Source organism: Falco biarmicus, chromosome 4, assembly GCF_023638135.1.
Source record: "Falco biarmicus isolate bFalBia1 chromosome 4, bFalBia1.pri, whole genome shotgun sequence".
In the NCBI taxonomy this organism is placed as follows: Eukaryota; Metazoa; Chordata; class Aves; order Falconiformes; family Falconidae; genus Falco; species Falco biarmicus.
This window is the reverse complement of record NC_079291.1, coordinates 39,507,247-39,530,112: the sequence shown is the minus strand read 5'-3', so window position 1 is coordinate 39,530,112 and position 22,866 is coordinate 39,507,247. Positions and strand designations below refer to the sequence as shown.

Here is a 22,866-nt window from a genome sequence, read left to right as displayed (position 1 = left end):
TCTAGTATTAGGAAAGGGAATGGATTAGAAATAATATTAAAATGCATTTTTCTAAAGACAGCTTTATAATTATTTGGTCCAGTATAGTCAAACAGCAATTAGCATTAATAATTAATAAAGTAATTAACTCAATTATTTAGATAACATTAATGTATAAAAAAGATACTAGTAGCTTATATAAGATAGATTAGCAGCAGTTGAACTCATGTAGGTTTCTGATCTTTCAGAGGAGGAGCAGAAGAACCTTCTCTGTCATACATTATGTGATATTTTGGAAATGGCTTGCTCTGATAATTCCGAGTCATACTCTCTGGCAACATGGATAAGAGGAAAAACAACTGAAGAAACTGCTAGTATTTCTGAAGGTCCTGCGGAATCTAGTCGCCAAGAGGAACAACCTTGTAAGATGTATTTCTATACTAAATTACCCATCACTTAGTGAAGTATTATGTAGGGGTTTTTTGAGGGGCCACTGCTTTTTATTATTATATGGTTGTGATTTTTGCCTTTGTGATTCTGTTAGCAACAGATGGTTTTTTGTCTGTTGTAATTAGAGGTATTGATCCTTTTTGTTGAATGTGCAGTCTGTCACTGGAGTTCTAACATGTATGTTCCTCTTGAATCTGAGCAACTTCCATAATCTTTAAAATTTTGTTTTGTAATTTATTAGAACCTGCTGTGTCTTTAATTTGGAAAAATCCACATACTTCCTAACGCTGGAGAGTATTTTAACTTGTCACTTGTTGCTGTATTTCAGAAGAGCTTTTGTAGGAAATTCTGCAGTGCTTTATCTGTTCTAAAATATTCTGGATCCCCTGTTACAGACAAGTAGCCTTTTTCTCTTTGTTTGATTCTATGCAGTACCAAAACAACTTAATCAAATCAACTTATAGTAGATCAACAGAATTTTTTTTGTAGGTTAGAATTTTTTGGTTACCTGCTTTTTGCAAATTTCTTGATTCTTTCAGTAGTTACTGACATCAAGGATCTGGTCAACATCATTGCTGCACTAAAATATTGCATCCAGTCGTATCTAACTGCTGTGTGGAGTCAGTGACATGGAAAGTTTTATCTGTGCATACATGATTATAGAGATGTATATTTATTAATCTTTTAATGGGAGATATCTAACTTGTTAAAAGATAAGCTTCTCTTTCTTTTAGTTTTTGTTCCCAATGTGTCCCTTAAGAAGTATGAAAAACTTCACATGAGAACATGCTTATAAAGGTGCCATCTTTTGATGGAAGGAATATGTTATTCGGCAGTTTGTGGCATAACTACAAAGTAAGAATTGTACAAGTAGATTTTTATACATGCGCAGCTTGCTGTAGCAATTAGTAGTGCTGGAGCTCTTTGATACAAGCAGTCTTCGTCTGCTTCTATCAATATGCTCTGTGTGCTTTAGAAGGCTCAAACAATAATTGGAAGTGTAACTTAACTGAAAAAGCATAAGGTCACTACATAAGAGTTCCAAAGTGAGCATTTTTTCTTTTAATTAAGAAAAAGTACTGTCCAGAAAGTTTTATCTACAACATTTCTGTTTAAAAAAAATAATAAAAACCCTGTCTTCCTTTACAAGATAAGGCAGTGTTAACCTCTGAAATTCCTAGTTTCTGTGAATTTTTCCATTGTCTCTGAAGCTCTTGCTAATATTATGAAGGGTCCTTTGAAGAAGAAGTAAAGCAGAACCTAGCTATCAATAGGCTTTTACTGCCCTGTTTATTAATATTGCCTTATCCTAAAGAACTTTTAATTGTAGAAAATGTTCAGCAGAAAGTCTTTTTAAACACACACTCAATAATTACTCCCAAACACTGACACTTAATGAACTAATCCATTCTGTTATGTATCTACACTTTTCATATTTCTGTACAAGCCTACAAGTTCTGCCTGATTATCCTTAATACCATGGAATGCTCTTAGGAAGAGCAGGATACGTTTACCATGAACAATCTGCTTTTGTCATGAGCAACATTAGTCTCTTTCACTGTTCATATTCTATGTTCCCTGCTAGACACTGAATATACCTCTTGTATGTACTCTATAGTTCAAACAGTATTTTACCTTGTATGTATAATGCAATACACTTCCTGATTGAAGGCATATTTGTTAGGTTTGTTGATTGGGTTGTTTGGGGTTTTTTTATGTCCTGCTATTTAACTATAGACCAGTTTCTTGCCTGGTTAGGCTTGGGGCAAAGATGAGGAGAAGGTACTGTCAATAATGCAGTGTTCTGTTACTGCAAGGGCAAAGGAATACATTTATTTCTTGCTTGGTTGCTGTAATCAAAAATAGAAGCAGGCATTGTCATAGTTGGTAGGATATGTGTGATAAGATATGTGTGTGGAGGAGTATTACAGATACAATTCCATGTGGCAGGCTGCTGCTATTTGGGAACCGAGTATGGGAATATATTTATTTTAAAACCATGAAATACTATTAGACACAGCACGATGAGAGTATCATTTTAAAAGAGTTTCTATAGAATTGTATTTCTCATACAGCCTCATGCTCTATTCTGTTTGTTCTTTTCCTCTCCACTAAGCACTGTCTTTGTTTAGCCATGTTTGGTTTGTGTATAGCTATGCTTCTCTTTAGGATTTCTACTACTTTCCCTTTGTTTCAAATAGTAGTTCTCTTACTATTTCACTCTGTCCTGTAGTAACAGAATGAAACTGCCTGTCATCCTGTTGTGTGAACAAAAGGTGGATTCGAGCACACTTAGTGAATGCAATAGCACTTTTCATCTGCTTTTGTGGTGTATACCAGTGACTTGTTGGCCATGCATTGGCTATAGTAGTGGAAGTTCCCATGTTCAAAGATTGCTTTATATGATTTAGTCCCTCTAACTTTCTGCTTACAAAAATATGTTCTTGGAGTAGGGTTAGTTCCTGTAGCATTTTCTGCAATTTAGATTGATATTTTTAAAAAATTTATTAAAAATAAATTTTCTTAAGTCTAGTTTTGCTCTTGGTAACCTAGTTTTTAGCAATTCCTTGTAGTTTTTCAAAAGATGAAAACTAGTGCTCTTAAGACTACTGCTGTCTTATTTCTGAAGTAGAAAATGAAAGTATTCTATTGATGGGAATCACTTGTATTTGCATGTAGGCAAATCCAGTGCATCTTCCAAAATACAGTCAGAAAGGGCATAAAAAGTCCTTTCTGGAATTCTTGTGGGAAGAATGATCAGTAGTATTAGCCCTAATGGCTTCAAGTCTTTAATTATATGCAGGAAAGCTTGGTAGATAGATGATCAGACATTATTTAAATATTCAGTATTAAATGGCCCTTATCAGAAAGCAGATCTATCTGGGTTGTATTTGTTTTATTATTCTACTAGCAGGAAGATAAAGTCCTTATGGACATAGACAGCACTTAAAACTGCTACAGTCTTAATATTTGAATGTCTATAGAATTTGATAATTGCACAACTGGCAAGTATAACTTTCTGTTGGTAAAAGAAAATTTTATAAGTTCATTTCATCTTCTTGATTAGGAATTGTTGTGCGGGGAACAAAGGTATAAAGCCTGTGTTGAACTTGGGAAGACACTAATGCTGTATTTTTTTCTGTCTTGGATGTGACACTTATTTGAAAGGCTGTTTATCCATTATTAAAGGACAACTGAGAGAATTTATTTGAAAACAGGATGTGTAATACTACAGAATAATTCTACTTTTGTTTGTAATAAATAAGCATTAAGGGGAGAGGATGGGACGGGGACACACACAAATGACACAAACCCCCAAAATTTCAGTAACAGAATGTATATTTGAAGAAAAAATACAGCTTACCTACGTTGATAAAGCGATCCAAATAATCATGCTTGCTTTTCTAGGAAATAATACTCACTTGTTGACCTGCAAAATTATATCTAGAGTATGCATATGCCTGATGACTTTGTGACAGCCACATTTGGTACAAAATCAACAGCTTAGTAATTTGACAAAATATTTTCAAGGCTACACACTCCAGTAGCTTTGTGCTTTTAATAAATTGATTAGTCCAAACAGAAATGTTTTCACTAATTGGTATAGTGGATTCTTAATGTTGTGGTAAATTAGTTTATACTAATCAGTTAAAAAATCTAAATGCCAAGGGAGGATTAAAAATCAAAAATATAATTAAAGCTTGAAAGTATACTAGCTTGCTGTGTGTATCTTGTGTCATTTTTTTGCCATGTGTAGTGCTGAAAAGTGTCTCTTGTGTATAGCTGCCTTGGCTGTCGAAGAGCTTGGCTTTGAGCGATTTCATGCATTAATTCAGTAAGTAATATGTTGGAACATTTAAAATACAGTATTTTGAAGTTACAGTGATCTTCACAGCCCTGAAAGGGGTATGTTGAGGAACTTTTTGTGTGTTATACATCAGGTTAAACTTAGGCTTCAAGTTCCGGTTTGGGGATTTTGGTGGCTTTTCTTTGCATTTTATCATTTAAAATAGAATATTATTTTGAGCATGAGCATTAGGCTTTAAAATAAAACTGGAGCAATGTAATGTGCGAAATTGGCCAAATTTTGTATTTCAAGTATATGAACACAGCTAATTAAGATTCACATTTAAGTTAAATGTTAATCCTCAATATTTATACACAGTCTTCAGAGGTGATTCTATCTGAAATACTTGTGACACATCTACTAGAAAAAAAGTAATCTAGTAATTTTTCCTGATTTGAGACGTTGTAAGAAACATCTATAAAAATGTTTCATATACAAGGCTGATTTTTTGTTTCGTACTTTAAATGTTGTTCTCTTGCTGGGGTGTAAATACAGAGCTTACAGTTCCAGTGAGTTTATCTTTAAAGGTAACAGCCTTTTATTTTCACATTGAACAGTTGTAATCGTTAATATAGATAAATCCTCAAAGAGGATATAAAGAGCAACAGAATTGCAAAAAACACTTGAGGTGGAAAATGTTTCTAATTAGAACTGAAATAACTACTGCTTGTTGTATCAGTAGTAATTATAGTTTGCTTTTTAAACCAATTGTCATGTGAGGAAAGAAGACAAGAGGAGAATATAAAATTTTTGTAAGCTTATTTGATCAAAACACTAATTTCTGCCCTTCCCCTCCCTCCAGCTCACCCCTTCCATCTTTGGACTCATGGTATCAATTCCAGTTTTTCTCAGTCTTTCTCACTGGAAATGAATGCTCTGGCATATACCTTTAGAGCAAGCTGAATAATGGATTTCAGAACTGAATTTGCCTTGCATACCTTGTATGCCGCGTATACTTTATTGGTAATGAAAGGTGGTTTAAAATCTCAAGTGTTAGCCAGAGTAAACCCAGCTATGAATACAGTTTTGCAGATGTTTGTTTCTTTTTTTAAACAAGAGTTACTGAAAGTGTGCAAGAAATCAAAAAGAAAATAATACACCTAAGTTTGTGTAAGATAAGCAGAAAGTGCGATCTAGTTTGAATTACTCAATAAAAATTGTGTTCTGAAAAGCAGAACTAAATATCTCTGTTATACTATTAGAAGTAAAGCTAGCTCTAAATATCTCAAGCAGTCGAACATGTGTTACTTCACTGGAATCTTGATGGATCTTTTCCTTTCCTCTGTTTTTATTTTACTTTTTTATTTTTAAACATCATCCCTGGCATTACCTTACTGTCCAGGCAGCAACCCCATTATACGACCAGATATTTTCCCAAATCTTAATACACCACTCGTGATTGTGAACATTTTGCTCTTTCCAAAGCTAGTCTTAGCAAAATCAAATTCTCATGAGAAATGTCATAATTACATTGAAAACCTGAACGGTAGTCTTACCTGGTTAAGTAGAAGCTTTTTTTTTCTGCTGTTCATAGACCGAGTGTCTTTCAGAACACTACGTAATGCAAACATTATTTTGGTGACATATAGTCTATTTGCAATTTCAGTAACAGTGTTTTGTAGAATTACTGGTTCAAGCCACTCAACTCTTTCACAGGTGTATGGAATTTTATGGTTAGTGTTTGCATATAAAAACTAAGTTAATTTTTGCACATTGCTCCAGAATTATTTGTCTTCTTCTGACGGGTAAATACTAATGGCTCTGTGGCAGTTATAGTAGCTCCAGAACAGCTGCTGTGTCATTCTGTATGTAACAGCAGATTTAATCTGCTTTTACTTGGACATTTTCATGTTAGGTATTAGTTCTTGTTTGTAGTTTGTGATACTATTCTAATGCTTCATCTAAATACATTCCCCCTTTCTGTTGGGTCTGTTTGTTTTTGTTTCTTTTTTTTTTTTTTTTTTTGTTTAGCAAACAAGCATTCAAAAGCTTCCCTGAACTGAAGGATGCAGTTTGGGATCAATATTCAGTGTGGACAAACAGATTTGGAGTATTGCTCTTTTTGTATTCTGTAATACTGACAAAGGTTTGTGGGATGTTTGACTTTTTGTGTGTGTGTTTTGTTTCTTTGTTAAGAGAAAGCTTGATCATATAATCCTTTTTCTGTAAAAGGTGAACACTAAACCAACAAACTAAGTCAAATCTAGATAAATGGATGGAATGGTATCTTCCCCCCCCCCCCCCCCCCCCCCCCCCCCCCTCTGATCTGGGAGAATTACGGATTTTAGAAACATCCTTCCTTATATATCCCTAACATCTCTTATCAAATGAAAAAAGAGTGTTTAGGTATCAATTCATATAAGGACATCAGCCTTTTAATGTTTTGCTATTGCAATCTATTGCTGTAAATGTTACAATTCATTCCTTAAGAGGGCAAAAATGTTTGTAATTTTTCTGCAGGGTATTGAAAACATTAAAAATGAAATTGAAGATGCAGCTGAGCCATTGATAGACCCTGTTTATGGTCATGGAAGGTAAGCTGCAAAATATGTTTGCTACCACTTAAATTAGTGGGCTAATTTTTTATGTTTCTGTAACTTAACAATCTTTGTCATGTTATAACTAAAATAGCTAAAAGCAACACTTAACATAACATGCCTTTTCACTGCTTACTCCATTTAGTGCATCAGTTCTGAGAAAATGCTTCTGTTACTGCTGAGTTTTCAGAAATAATTCTCATTCAGGGCTACATTCTTGTATCAAGTTGTTGGTTGAAAGATTGGAGATCATACTAGCATCACTGAATTACAAATACATGCTAATTAAAGCAATAGTTAGACAATGTCTGCTTAGCTGTTCAGGTGGTACAAAACTTTTTAATTTGTAAGAGATTAACTGCTTTTTAGAAATAAATTGTATGTCCCTTTTAATAAGCTATTTCTTTCTGTTATATAGCCAAAGTTTGATTAACCTCCTATTAACGGGGCATGCTGTTTCTAATGTGTGGGATGGAGACAGAGAATGTTCAGGAATGAGTAAGTTGATTCTAGTTTATACTTGTTCATAATTTTACATAGTGTGAGATGCTGATTTGGAATATGCTCTATTTCTGTTTTGATAGTCTCCTTGTTTACTGTCCTTTGATTTAAGCAGACCTCAAAGGGATATAAAACATACTTGCACAAAATCTCTGATGCTCTTATCAGTGAATACAAGGTTGTCAGCTACACCTTGAAATTATAAGGTATCTGATGACTTGGAATGATGGAAGGGAGTGCAGTCTCTGCAAGTTGGGAAGGTTGGTTGATACACTGGAGGCAGGATCACTATTCAGAGCAGGCACGTCAGGCTAGAGAAATGGGCTGAGACAAACCTTGTGAAATTCACTGAAGTCCTACATCTGGGATGGAATAAGCCTGTGCAATAACACAGGGCCACACTGGGTGGCTAGGAAGCAGCTTTGTAGAAGAGGACCTGAGGTCCTCATGGGCAGTGAGCTGCACGTGAGTCATCAGTGTGCCCTTCTGGCAAAGAAGGCCAGCTGCATTGTGGGCTACATTAGGACAGCCAACAGGCAGAGGGAAGTGACGGCTCTTTCCTTCTGTCTGACATCACCGGCACCACCTCTGGTGTGGTGTGCCTGGTTTGGGGCTCCCCCAGTGCAGGGAAGACATCGATATAGTGGATGGAGTCCCAATAGAGGGCCATTGAGATTATTTTGGATTTTTTGCATTTCATCTTACAGAGAAGCTGATCTGAAAGCACAAACACTTTGAATTCTGGAAGTGTTCACATCCTCTCTCCCACTGCTATAGTCCACCTCAGGTTCATCAGCACATTTTTTACAAGGATTTTCCATCATCTAAATGATCACTGAAAATACTGACTTGAACCAAGGTTCAAGACAGATCCATGCAAGACCTGAATCGAAGTACTCTGGTTTGAAAATGAACAAGTAGTAAAATCTTTGAGACTTTTTTTAGCCTTCCACTTGATTATGTTTCCATACGGGCTATACTTCAACATCAGACTTACCAGAATGTCATTTGGATATTGTATCAAAGTCTTCTCACTCCTGTCTGTTAGATTATCAGGGCCTTTAGATTGGATTACTGCAGTCTATTATTGATGAGCCTATATGGGCTGCTTTTTTGCCTTTTTTTTTTTTTGTCCTTCCTTGTGCATGCAAATTGACTAATTTGTTTGAAGACCCTTTGGAGGTTGAAATCATCTTTTCTTCTGGGTTTTTCCTCTAGCTTTTTTTGTTGTTTTTTGTTAGGGTAAGTACCTTGTTTTCCCTTTTCTGGTCTACTGACACCTCCTTTATCCTTGATACATAAAGTAATTATTAATGGTTCAGAGATTATTTTGTCTCCCTACTTAAGTATATATAATGAATTTAATTAGGATCCTCAAGCTTGAACATGTCTATCTTAACAGATTTTTAGCCAATTTTGTTATGGTTTTATGGCTGATAGCATTATTTCATTGTTAATCTTGAGTATATGACATCATTTACCTTTTTGCAAATGAAAGCAGACTGCTTTGAATACTTTTATTCGTTTTGTATTTTATTGGTCAATTCCTACCTAGATTCATGCTGCATGTATAGAACATTGTTGTCATTTATCCCCCCTTTCTAACTGAAATTTGTTATAATTAGTCTTCCTATTTTTATCCGTATGTTCTCTGTTACTTTTAATTTTCTTTTTAATTTTTAGATTATGAATGATCAAACTGAATTATTAGACTATGATCACTCAAGCCGAATTTTTCATGCAACTTTTCTTTACGTAGGGATAATTCATTGTTCTGCAATTCATTATATCTTTTTTTGAAATCTTGCAGTGTATTCCATTTGTTTTTCAGATTATCTTTCTAGTAGACCTCATTGGTTAGTTATCAAAGTTGGAATTTTTTTTTTTTCCTGAGAATACTGAACTGTCTTTGCATACAGTAATATTCCACATTTAGGTTCTCAGCCAGTTCTGCCCTAGAGCTCCAGAACCAGAACTCCCATGGAGACAAGTGTCTCTTGTTCAGGGAGGTGAGGAGCAGTAAATAATTTTTAGTACATCTGAAGGATCTAGTATTGTGTATCCTGTTAGGTTTTTTTTTACCAGTCAAGTAATTGGACTTAACTACTGTTGGGAGCCCTCCATTTTCTTCAAGTCCTTGGGATAGTTACAGTCAAAACCAGTTTATTCACAGTCTTAAGTCTATAATCGGTATCTATTACAAAGTGATTTGTGTAGCTTATCAAAAAGGACAAAGAACAGCCTGTACTGTTCACAACTACTTAGGCAAGACTGAATTTTGGATACATTGTCATATTGCCTATGTCTATCAATCCTCTTTGTCTTTTCTCCTTCAGTCATTTCTCCTGTATTTTGACTGTCTTTGGGGGTAGCATTCAGCTCCCTTTCTGCTAGGGCTTTGAGTTTCTCATGTAGAAGGATTGCAGGTGTCAAAATAACAAGAACTGAATGAGTTTGCTGACTATTTTCTGAAGTTGGCTTTATGTGTTTTTGTGGTTTGATTGCTGGTCACTTACCTTAAATCCCCCTGGCCAAGCAACTACAAGTTTGAAGGTCTGACGTTAGTATCGCACAGAGCTGATTGCAGTGCTGCTTGATTTTTCCCATGTGTAAACATAATGGAAAGAAATATCAGGTACTTCTGTGAGTAGGTGTAATCAGTAGGTGAATTTCTGAAACTGAGAGACAGGAAAGGTATCCCTGGGCATGGTGGTGCTATAGAACTGCAGAAAGCAATGGATGTGATGTGGTTCATGGCATATTTGCAGGGGCAGCAATGCAGCAACAGTGAGAAGTTTCAGCCTCAATGCAGGAACAGAAAAAATGCTAGATAGGTGATGCTATTATCAAAAGTAAATACATTTACTAAATTGAATGTTCAAAATGGCACTTGCCTGACATTTTTATTCAGAAGTTATGCAAAGCCAGTTTACCTCTTGTTCAGCTGTTTAGGTAAGAAATTTTTAATTAATAAGTAAATCTCGAAAATTATTTTTAAATCGTATCAAAGATAATATCAGTAACTTTATCAGTGACAAAGAACTGAATTAGAAACTTGAAGAATTACCAGGTAGTTTGCAGGTTAGTCAGAGCTCTGTCTCTTACAGTATTGCATATTTTCCAAATAGGGTAGGAGTTATTAACTGGAATTGTTCTTGGCCACCACTGCTATAAATACCAATGAAATTATACCTCTTCTTTTGACTACCTATATATTTCCTTTTAAACCTTTCTCCTTATTCTAGTATCTTCTCTTGCCACAATTATCTACAGGACGAAGATATGGGGAATTAGATTATTTTTTTCCTCCTTTTTAAAGACTGCCATTCTTACGTGAAGTGTAGCAATTTAATATGAATACAGATAATGTTGCAGTTGCTTTTTCTTTGTGCTGAGGATTGGTGGTGCTTCACGGTGTCGCTAGGTGGTGCCGTCCTGCTACAGTTTGTAGCAATGTCATCAGTTTAAAACCATCATTAGTTTGGGCCTGACTTTTTTTAAAGGCTCCGTTTTTCTCCCTTTCTAGAAATTTGAGTACTTTGCAAAAGTAATTTTCAAAAAAAGAGAATCTAACTTTCTGAAAAGAGGCATACATATTCATTTTCTTCGGTGATCTTTGATGTTATGAGATCTCTTCCAGGCCTGCTTTTTCTTTCTGTGGGATGAGGATATTCACAAGGATGAACTACGATTTAGTGCAGCTAGTCTCCCTTTGTTTCCTCGTAAGTCATCTGAGAATGATTTTTGCTTTTGCGTCTGTCTTCTCTGTTGACTAATTCTGAAGGAGGTATTGATAGACCCATGACTACAGGCTAAAGTTAACCTAATAGGTTTTAGATGAATGATGCATGCAGCTTGCCTATTAGTTATTCAGGATATTCACAGTCTGCAGCTACTGTCTTAGCCAGGATCCCAGCTTTCTAGTTATCGGAGTTCTCATCTAGTTGTCTGTCAGGGGAACAAAATACTTAAGTCTGATTTTTTTCTGAATAGTAAATATTATTTATATATGTCTTTGCTGTTCTGTCGTAAGCATCAATTCCTAAATCTGAAGGTTTTGTTTAGCAAACTGAACTTTACGTTGACTTTTGTTAATGATTTTTTTAAAATGTGTGGTGTGTCAAAATTATTTCTTTAATGTGCTATTGTTTACTTCTGTTACATTTATTTCCCCTCATTGCACATATGAATGCGCTATTTCTGAACAATATCTATTCCCTAGTTTGAAGGATCTTCACTAGTTTTTTTAATTGGACTAGCTCTCTTGCCCTCTGCTCAAAGATGGTTTCAGCAAAATATTACCAGTGTACCCCCAAATGTTTTAATTCCAAGCAAGTTTGAAGATAATCCTTGAAAGTACAGTTTCAAGATCAAATAATTTTGCACTGCAAAAAGAGCCTTTTAATATGTATGGCTGACAACTCTTAAGGAAGGCTTAAGGCCACAAACATGGTGAACAAGCTAGTGTTTGTAAGTTTTTGGGGTTTTGGAGTTGGGTTTTATTTTGCTTAACAATATCGGAAAAAGTTAAACCATTACTATAGTAACTGTTGTGCACTGTTGCAAAATTCACAGTGGTGAGCTTGAAGTTGGTGAAGGGAGCATGCCCCTATGCCTAGTGCTGTGAGTTACAATGAAACACAGAGTTCATTTCTGGAAGTTCAGAAATCTTTGAAATTTAAAAGTTTATTTCACTTGCTATGGTCCTGTAGGCTTTAGCCCATGGATAAAGATGTCATAGTTTTATGCTGTTGTACATGAATGATCAAAGTTAAAAAGTATAGTTGAGACTTAGTGTTTTAGAGGGAAATTTTAAATATGAAAGTCAATGTTCTCTGAAAAAAAGAAATACAGATCTTGTTAAATTGATCATGGTGTATGTTCCCATGTATATTTGCAGCATCAGGTATGTGCTCCTCTTTGTTTAGGCAGCATTTGGGGACTTAGCAGAGCTGGTCCAAGCATATGGTACTTGCACTGTTAAAAGATGCATATGTAAGCCCAGAGCGTCTTCAAATCCATATAACTAGTTTCTGAGCTTGAATATTGAAGTACTTATTCTTCATTAGAGAGCTCCAAATAATGCTCTATAAGCGCTCTTCCAATCAGTAGTACATAAATATTTCAGCTATTCCTGACAACTGTGTTTGCTGGAGAGCTGTATGATGCAGTAATTGGCAGTCACTACAAAAATCAAATAGAGTGAATGCTTTCTTTCCTACTAACAGAACTATTATTTGCAAGATTATGTTTTATTATTCAGAATGTGAAATTACCAGATAAATATGGCCAGGGAACTCTTTAAGAAAAATTTTAAGAGGGGTGTGTGTGTGTATAATATATATATGTATATATGTGGGGGGGTTCTCCTTCAAGATGGCTGTTTTTCTTAATTTTTTCTGAGAATAATTTTGGTGTAAGTTACAAGTACTCATTTACTAAATGAGTAATGGCAACTTTTGAAAACAGGGTGTCAACAGTAAACTTCTAAAACCATCCATTTGGCCCTTCTTATTTTATAGAGTGGGAAATTATTAAACCTTTGTAGTTTTTTGACTATACCTTGATGATTTGCCACTGCTGCTAAAACTGCATGACTCTTAAAATTGTAGTTATTTGACCAATTAAAGTAGGCTTTGCAGATTTTTCTTCAATAAATTCTATGTTTTGTTTTCAACAGAACTCCTTGGTATACATAAACAGGCAACAGTAGGGTTTTTGACATTGATGGAATCTCTAAGGTATTGTAAGGTAAAGAGTTTTCTACATAATTTACATTTTTTTGTTCCATTAAGATGTTGTGGGCTTCTTTGGCACTATTACTAAAAGCTTTACTGTGTACAATTGGAGATACTATAGAACTTCTAAAGTATGCTCAAATTAAAAATGAATATAATACCATATTAGGACAGGTATATCATAAAATTGTTAAATCCATCTTATTGTGTAAGCATTATTTGATGCTGTGACATAAAATTTCTTGATTTAAGGTTTTTATTTGAGAAATTTTATGCTTTCCAAATACTACTTTTGAAGCAACATTAATGCTCTTAATCTCAAAAGGTTTTTTGTTTGTTCTTTGCTTCTCAGTCTTTACTGAATCTCTTTAACTTAGCTCAGAGTTAAAGAGGATTATGTAGTGTGCAGGATGTTGGTGTACTAACTGTAACTGGCCCTTCATTTATTAAATAAATGTCAGTTCTGAATAGATTCCTCCAAAACAAGCTAATAAGTCAAGTGGAGTTCTGTCTCATTTAGTGTCCAATTATACTATTGTTAAGCATGGAAATACTTACTCATTTGCAGTGTTTGAAGCTTGTCTCCAGGGTTGAAGTAAGGGCTATTGTTGATACCACAATCTCATTGATGTCTTATTTCAGTTAATTATCATAAGCTGTGTTGCTTGCCCAAGTCAGACACGGATCAATGATCAAAATTATCATCCAAGTATTTTACACTGTTGTTGTTTTATTGAACGTTTTATATTAGTTTTAAGAGCAGTTGGGACTCTACTAACTGAATTATCATTAATTTGATCATTAGCTACATGAGTTTTCTGGGTTTGCTTTGTTTTGATTTTGTTGTACCTTTTTAGGTTGGCTCCTATTTGAAATCTCCAAAATTTCCCATTTGGATACTTGGCAGTGAAACACACCTCACAGTCTTTTTTGCCAAGGTATGTTAGATGTGATTTTTGGTAACCTCAGACAGATAAACAAAACACCACATAGATGCAAAGTTCAGATCTTGCTATAATGTGAGTTTCATGTGGCTTTAATGTAAACATGTAGTCGCCAAAACTTTTAATTAAGCCTTCCCTTGAAGGCAGAGTTTTTTACATGTTTTTGTGGTATCTCATAAATTTTAGTGGTCTGTTGGTTCTAGCTAGATTTATTGGGCTGGGGGAAGGGTACGCATTAGAACACCATAATTGGGACAAGTACTGTCTTAAATTTCTTTTAGTGCAAGAGAGAAATAAAAAGGAAATAATTATGTGTAGGTGCCTGTTAGTAGTTTAATCTCCCTGACAGTACTTCCACAATTTTTAATCTACAGCCATGGTTTGTTGTTCTAGATTAAAAATAGATATCAGGTCTGTTATGATAATTCCTTTTATTCTATTAGATATGTACTGTAATCTGTGGAACATATAAAATGCTTTTGAGAGGAGTTCTCAGTTTAAAATCTTAGACCAAATTTTCTGAGGAGAGAATTTCTGTTTAGTTGAAGATTGTAAGTTTTCCTTTTATTTCTATAGAAATACTTGTTTCTGATTAAAAATATTTATTGAAACTAGATGGTACTTACTAGTGTATTTATTAGTACTTATTAGGAATGAACTTTACGTAATATCTTATAAATGAATCAATATTTTAGGTATAAATCTTGAAAATAAGTACCAGAACATATGACTAAGTTAAAGGCATAATTTCTTGAGTGGCTTAATTTCCTTAAGGAAAAATTGGCCTAATCTTCAAAAAGAAGACACAAAACCTAAGATTCTTCTTATAAGAACAAACCCCCACAATACATTGGAAGTTTGTGTAGCAGTATTTCTTTACCTTTAAACTTAAATTTTAAAAATCCTTTTAATTAGCCTGTGTTGTGCATTGAATATTTTTTGCAGACTCCGTTGCAAATGCTATACTAGAATTTCCCTGAATCCCTTGTGTCTGATAAGTGCTCTTTCTTCCCTATTCCATGATAATGGAAAAGTCCTTATCCACCAGTGAACGTTTTTCTGCCTTGCTGTCTCCACAAAGTCTTTTCCAGTAGTTTTTTTATTTCAATTTTGAAACTTTATCCATAATTTTTTTTAATTAGACCATTGAAGTCAGTACCCTGTATAGATAGCAGTCTGATGCAAATAGGCATTATCACTGTTACTCAAATCAAGTGTACCTGTCCAGAATGTTATTACACCTTCTTATCTGTTGTGTGTACAGTGACCATTTCCAGGTAGAAATCCATTTCTAGTGCAGTTTCTTTTATAGTGTTGAGGGCTATTTGCTGGGTTTAAAGTAACCGCGCATCAGCACTGGTGCCTCCAATACAACTTGGTTCCTCCTTCTTCACTGAACCCCACTTAGGCTATGGAAAGCTGCAGCTTGTGATTAATATCTTAGGAATTAAAAAGCAGGAAAAGGAAGCAACATGGGATTGGCAAAGCATTTCCTAGACATTTTTTTTATTAAAAAGGGCAGGAGCTGAAGGTGTGTAAAAGTTCTGAGAGTCCTTGAATTTGCATATCTGACCTCACCCTTTCCTAAACTAAAGGTTGGTGAGCATTTTAGGTGGAGCAGAGATGTCAGCCACGGTGGAAATATGAATTGTGTCAACAGTCCATTATTTTGTCAGTTGAAGCTACATGCCAAAAACTACAGAAAGAAACTTGAATTCATTGCTAGTGTCTAGTCATACAGTTGTTAAAGTAGTGTGTGTAGTTTCCTAGATGGTGCTTGATACTGAGGATATAACTTGGTGGTGAGTTCGATTACATGAGAAAGAAATCTTCAGAATGAAAAGAGGAAAATGGACTCTGGAGCCAAAAGCAGTGCAGATTAAGGGGGGGGGGGGGGGGGGGGGGGGGAACCAAAACAAATACAGATTTAATTATTTCAAGATGCATATGATTTACAGGAGCCTAAACCTTTATGTTTAAACAGAACATTAGGCAATTTACAAAGCAGAAGAGTAGTCACTTGTCATTAGCTGAGTAATTGGGCCTAGAAACCTAGGAAAAAAGCAATCTTCCTATGCTACTGTCACGATGAACAGGTAGCATGGTGAAATTGGGGAATGGAACAGAATCTTCATTGCTATCTTGGGGACTCTTCTTGACCATGGAGGTTTGATAAGCAAAAGTTTTTACTGAAATTATGCATATGACCCTACTCAGAGTTGGCTGCTGGGGTTCTTTAGTATTTATGCGCTTCGCTCGGATTTTTACGTTTGATGCAGAGTACAGTTAATAAACCTTCTTTTGTTAAATGTGGAATGAAAAATCCATCCACCTTGCTTATCTATCTCAGAACGTTTTGAATTAAACACTACAGACATCTATTACTGTCTACCAGAATATTTTTGCATTACTGTAAATGTGAACCATTCTGCTGTAGCTGTGACTTTAAGAAATGTTTTTGAGTTGTACTTTCTAAAATAGACAAATCTGTCCATAGCTGCCATTCTAAAACTTGCTACTGTTTAGGTAGATTTTGATGAATGAGCAAAATGCAGCACAGCATCTTTGGGCTGAAGATCACACTTACAGTTTAAAGTGAAAATATAAAAATTAACTAAAGTGTGTAATTGGGCTTAACTTCTCTTGTAACTGCTGGTGCATGAAATAGCCTTAAACAGTGACAGCTGAGTCAGTTTCTAATTTTAACAGAAGTCTACCACTGGGTCAGCAGTTTCCCCATTACTAAAATATTATAAATTTTATTCTGTCTGCATGTTCTTCACCTCCACATCTTGATTGTCAAAACTCATTTGGTATGTACGGAAATGCTATTAGCCTCATTTTACTACAAGGAGTTGGACGTAGAAGGAAATAACTGAAGAAATAATTTCTTCCTTAAAATAGCAATTTTGGTTGAAGCATGTTTTATTGAAGAGAATATCAGTAGTTTTTCTTCCTGGGACTTAGCTGACCTGTCACCAGCCAAACAGTTATTTACAGTTAGATATTTTGAAGGCAACTGTGCAGACACAACGAGTTGAAATGCAGTGGATAATCTATGCAAAACATGGAAACATGAGTATACTCATTACAATGCTTTGATCTGCTATCACTCACTCCGGTGGAAGTGTTCTTTCTAGACAAAAGAAAATAGAATCTTCTGAAATTAAGCTTCACCTCACATCTTCCATATTTTAATTTCTATAGGAGACTGTATTGAGCAAAAACACTACAGCTTGTTCTGCAGATGAGTATGTAGTGAAGTTGGAAAGAGCATACGAACATCTGTATTACCAAAATAGTTCTTCAGAACTCTGATACTTATGTGTATCATAATAGAGCTGAAAAAACTTGTGAATACTTGGGAGGGGGGACAAATGTTAGAAGGGAACCATAATTAGTACCAGCATATTTTCTTTCAATTATGAACTGTGTGTGTATAAGGCCAGAAAGTTGCTTAATGCTCAGCAGTCCAAATTTAACGTATACTGAAAGAATAAGGGTGGCTGTTACTCCTAGTTGTCATGGACTCTGCGAGTGCAATAAGGTAGATTTTTTCCCTGAAAAACTATGGGTTTTTCATAGGCAACTAAATCCAAGCAGCCGTCATTTCTGCCTTTCCCTCCCCTCCCTTTCAGTGAATAACAAGAACAAACAAGGAAGCTTTCATCTGACACTACGTACCCCAGCATGCTCTGGCAGGTGGTGCTAAGGCAGACAGTATTGTCAATGTTCTCTAAAATCCCAACTTTATAGTTACACTCAGTTTTGGTTTTTTATTGTAGGGAAAAGAGAGTGTGAGAAGTAGGGCAGCTCTAAATCACTTAATGTAGGGATAAAGCTGTGATGTTTTGGATCAAATGCTGTGTGGTCAGTTCTTGGTTATTTTTATGATACCCATAACATAAGGAAGTTATGACAAGGTGAGACTATTCAGAATTTTTAAGAATGTCAGAGCATGGTCAGACAGTATATAAAATAATATAAACGGGCTGAAATATAACAAGAAAATGTGTCAGTGTAAGCCATAGGAAGAATGACAGCAGGTGAATAGCTACTTTCTAAATACTGTCTGCTGGCATGCAAATTCACATGGTCTTGAAGTTTGAATTCAGACTTACTGAAAGTGAAGAGACAGCATGGAATGAGTGTCTGTCTGGTGACTGACTTCAGGTGATTGAAACTGTCTATGGGGACTCTTCAGAGCTGTATAAGTTTTTAAAATACGCCCTTAGTTTGTTCCCAGGTCTTGGAGCACACAGGCCACAACAGAATTGGCTATCCATTTTCAGTTACGGCATTGTAGTATTTCTAGGCTTGAAGAATCGGATAAGCAGAGGAAACTCCTGGCCGAGACATCTGAATAAGTTACAAATTACTGCTTTTCAAGGAAAATGTGCCTGTTCTGCTGTGTTGGAACTGTACTTAGGGTTTCAGATTACATTTTTTTTATTTTTGTAACTTTGATCACTGTAACCTGTTCTACATATTCTCAAGGCTTTTCTTCAGCATCCTTGATAGTATTGTCTCTCAGAATAAAGAGCATTCACTTCTCTTCCTAAACAATCTTTTTCATCAAAGTTCAACAGAGGGTCACCTGAGCAAACACTGACAGTGCTATAGGAGATCCTGAATTTGGGTCAGTGGTGTTTACCAGAACTGGGCTAAGGGGGTGTGTTATTGGGTACAGTGTTTAATCTCAGAACACCAACAGAGAGTGTCAGTGGCTGTGAAAGAAAATGAGATGCGTTTGTAGAAATCAAACCATTACTAGTATGTGTTAACAACTCTGGTCTCTGCAAAAGTAACCTACATATATCCAAATAAATTATACTTATCCTTTAACTTAGGAATTCTTCTACTTTAGGAAGGTAGTGCAAAATATCAGTGCCCTTCCTTTCGTTTTTGCTCCTGTGACAGGTCAACACAGGTAATCAATTTCTTAAAAGTCTTTTCTTTATGAGAGAAGAAATCAAAGCTGGATTTTGAAGAATTCCACTTCAGGAAATGGTTACAGAGCGCGTGGTTTCAGAGTCTTTAGTTTCCATGAGTAAGTGGAATTGGTTCTGGTTGGGACAGTCTGGATATCTAATAAAAACAGTATAGATGTGTGAGGCAACTGCAGAAATAAATTTCTGGGCTAAAGTAGGTTTACATTTTCTGTGTGCTGATTAAGAGCAGGGAGACAAATGCTGATCTGTTCTTAATAGCTCTGACCTGGCTAAATCAGCAGTGAATCTACAAATATTTCTATTAGCTGCTAATTTAAGAGCTCCTTTCTGCAGGGGGACCCCTTTATAAATGATTGTTAGAACAGGATGTTTCCTATGGGATCTGTTGACCCCCAAAGACATCTGAAGTTACTTTACTAATTGGTTTAAGTTTCATAGTGTAAATGCTATTGCTAAGTGAATTTAAATTGTTCTGAATAATGCAGTAGTTCCAAAGGGTTGCTTTGTCCAAATCCGTTCCCTGGCAGAAAGGCCAACTCTGAGGTTTCATAATTGGCAGGGAGCACCTCAAAATAAAATACTTCTGTAAGGTTATCTATCCTATTCTAGCCTTGCAAGATTGCAGAGCATAAGTGTGAAATCTTATTCTGCTTTTTGTGGGTCTGCTCAAATTCTACTTGCGGATGAATTTATTCCTGCTATAGAGGTGTGTTTCTCTCTCTGAACAGGCACTCTAGGCACTTTCTTTGTTTATTGTTTGTTTGGGAGGTTTTCTGTGGGAAAACTTGGGCTTTTTTCATTCCTGTAAGTGATTTTCACACCAGCATTTATCAAAATAACTTATAGAATTTCTCTATAAACTTTTCATTGTAGTAAAAGAAACTTTATATGTGATGCAACAGTGTATGATGGCATATTAGTTCGTAATGAAACAAGTTAATGACACCAATTTACCCAAAGGCTTTATTTTCTCTAAAGATAACAGGTCTGGAGCACTGCATTTACAAAGTGCTTGCATTTGTTTCCAATTTTTTTTTCATTGGGAATGTAGTTTTTGCTTGAAGTAGAGGTAGCTTTCATGAGAAACTTTAGCCATCATAAAATTTTTGGCTTAGGTCAGGAGAAACATTTCTGTCTCCTTTTATTTTCCCATTTCCCACATTGCTGGAACGAGCAGCCAGCAGTGATAGCTGCAAGCAAAATCTTATCTGTCTGTATCTTATTTTTTGATGGTCTGCACTTCAGCTATACTAAAAGAACTGTGTAGTGGAGAAACCAAAGCTCCTCCAAGTGGCTATATCAGCTCTCTACAGAACATGTTCTTTTTCATGTCTTGCCCAAGGTTTGGGAAAGAAGAAAAGGTTGTAAAGAAGTCAGGTATACCCTTTCCGATGCAAGACATAAAGAACTAATTCTGGTTTTGCCATCTCCCTGACATCCTTTCAGGCCCACGAAATGTTTTGGAGAACTCCAGACTTCCAAGAGGAGCAGAGATATGCAAAGAAAAATAGAAAAGTTGAGTGGGAAGACTGAGGTGTATGTGTCAGTGGTGAGCAGGTGAGGCTGGTCTGCAGAGCTAGAAGGTTAGGGCTCATAGATCACTGTGACGTAAGAAATCCAGTAACAGATGTTACAGAGGCCAAATCATATTCTAATGTGGTAGACTGGAAACACTGTGATTACGACATAGGTTATTACATCCTAAATCAAAAACAGCTATGAAACTATACTAAAGTTTTCAGGATTTTAGGGTGCCTGGCTTGGATTTTCTGCTTTTAGGGTTGGTGATACGGGCTCATCACTCCATCTTCCAAAGTCAGGTAGGACTCTAGTTCCTCAGGATTTTGGAGGTTTCCAGGTATTATTAGAAGGATGGAGTGCAATCTCAGTCCCTGCCATACAGTTACAAAGAGACCTTGAAGTGGAGATCCAGCTATACAGACTGTATTTTATTTTTTTTTAGCCTAATATAGTAACTAAAAATGTTGAGCTAGGAAGAGAAAGCCATATCTATGGAATCTAAGATCACGTGATTGACTTTTATCAAGACTGGAGTACAATAATACACCCATGTATTCTGAGGAAATCGCATGTGAAAAGTATTACAGAGCATTCTGGTGGTCTTCCAGTTCATGAAGTTGCGTGGTAAAGAAGTTGATGTCTTTGAACAATGGAGAAATGAATCTTTGGACACTGGTAGGCATTTTGATAATTTATGGGAAAAATTCTGAAGTGACAACATCTAGGAATTATGTAAAGGTCCTGTAATGCTTGTGTGGCTCTTGCTAGAAGTGCTGTGCATCCCATAATAATGAGTAGCAATTATGAGGACTTACTCCTCAGATCATAAAGAGGTAACTCAGTCATGAGGTTTTGCATTATTTGCTCTTAGAGTTAAGACATAGAAATTGTAATGTAGAGGTCATTAAACTGAGAAACATAAGACTGAATGTTAATCTAACAATTATTTTAGGACAGTAAATTTCAAATAATTGGTATTTGCTGTGTTCACCCCAATTCTCTGACTAATTTCTGCCATTTAGTCATATCTATATGTTCTCTAGCATTTTAGAAAATTTTAAACATTCATTCCATTATATACAGCTTTCACAATGATCATTTAAGGACATTGTTCATGGTTGGCTGGTACAGACCATGAAATGTAGTTGTATATGCCCCTAAGCAAATAAGTAAATTATTTCCTTTTGCGAAAAGACTTCTCATCCATCTGTTTTCTTTCAGAGTGGGAGGTTTTTATGTATGAAGTAGTTGAGAGTAGGGCTGTTTAGATGATACTACTTTTTGTGTGCGGGTTGACCAATTTTTGTGTCACTGAATTCTTTCTCCTGAAATGTTACACATTTTGATATGGTTTTGTGCTGAAGTAGATGAGAGAATGACTTTGCAAACTGTTTCTGAGCCTAGATGAAAACCTGTAAAAGGGGTGCAAGGAGTAGTTCTAGCAGTTTCAGTAGGATTTTTGATCCAGCAAAATTTCTATCTACAAATGCAAAATAAAACAGTAGCACTTGTTGCATGAGATGCACTTTGAAATGAAGGAAGGAAGGAGGGATGAAAGAAGGAAGGAAAGGAAGCCAGCACAACAAACAGAACCTTTTTTACATCCACAAATGAAAAATGAAGAAATTTCCCATGAACTGCTAAGCTCTCGATTTAATATATAGTAGGCACACTTGTGAATTGGAAAATGTGCAAAGAAAATATGCTTAAGTAATTACCATGAATATCACATTAACCTTATAATTTCAAGTCTAATTTAAATAAATTAGGAAGAAAAGTGATTCTAGAATAAGTCAGCTATTCAGTTTTCCAACTTCAGCTTTAAAGTGTATGCTCTGTTAACTTTGCTGAGTTTGCATTTCAGTTGGTTAAGAAACAAACTTCTGTGTGATTTTTTTTTTTTAAAGATTAGCAGTAGGCTATGGGTACATACTTGAGACTAATGTGCAGTCATCTCCATGAAACAATATTTTGACTATAACTTAAATGGTACATTGTTTCTGAAAGTTTGCTAGTTGTATATTTAGTGGAATAGATTGTAGTGGTGAGTGTGTAAAGCAACTGCTGTGAAAAAAAGCAGTATAGAAACGGTGAGTCATTTACTGTCCATTTGTTGGCAGAGCCATCCTGAGGATTACTTTTTCCTTTTCCTCATATTACAATGAATAACTTTCATAAGTAAACTGAAATTGGTGACTGGAAGATAATGGGTTGTGTCCTACCCCATAAGAGTACTTATTAGTATCTAGAAGGAATTATAGCCTGCTGTTTCAGGAAGGAGGATATAAGCAACATCTAGTTTGTATGTATGTTAACCTATCAAATGAAAGGCTGATTTTTAAAGAAACACATTTTAGGTTTTTCTTTCTTTTTTGGTAGTATATTCAGAGTGGCTTG

General features: G+C 35.5%; 1 protein-coding gene across 1 annotated transcript in view; it reads left to right on the top strand.

Annotated features, from left to right (window-relative positions):
• The window catches only part of MINDY3 (MINDY lysine 48 deubiquitinase 3), a 55,761-nt gene that overhangs the window by 10,427 nt on the left and 22,468 nt on the right, over nucleotides 1-22,866 (top strand). The window contains exons 4-10 of the mRNA XM_056335394.1: nucleotides 228-401; nucleotides 4,213-4,264; nucleotides 6,248-6,362; nucleotides 6,737-6,810; nucleotides 7,232-7,311; nucleotides 12,995-13,065; nucleotides 13,910-13,990. Coding sequence (XP_056191369.1) covers nucleotides 228-401; nucleotides 4,213-4,264; nucleotides 6,248-6,362; nucleotides 6,737-6,810; nucleotides 7,232-7,311; nucleotides 12,995-13,065; nucleotides 13,910-13,990 — 647 coding nt within the window. The remainder of the gene's footprint in view (nucleotides 1-227; nucleotides 402-4,212; nucleotides 4,265-6,247; nucleotides 6,363-6,736; nucleotides 6,811-7,231; nucleotides 7,312-12,994; nucleotides 13,066-13,909; nucleotides 13,991-22,866) is intronic.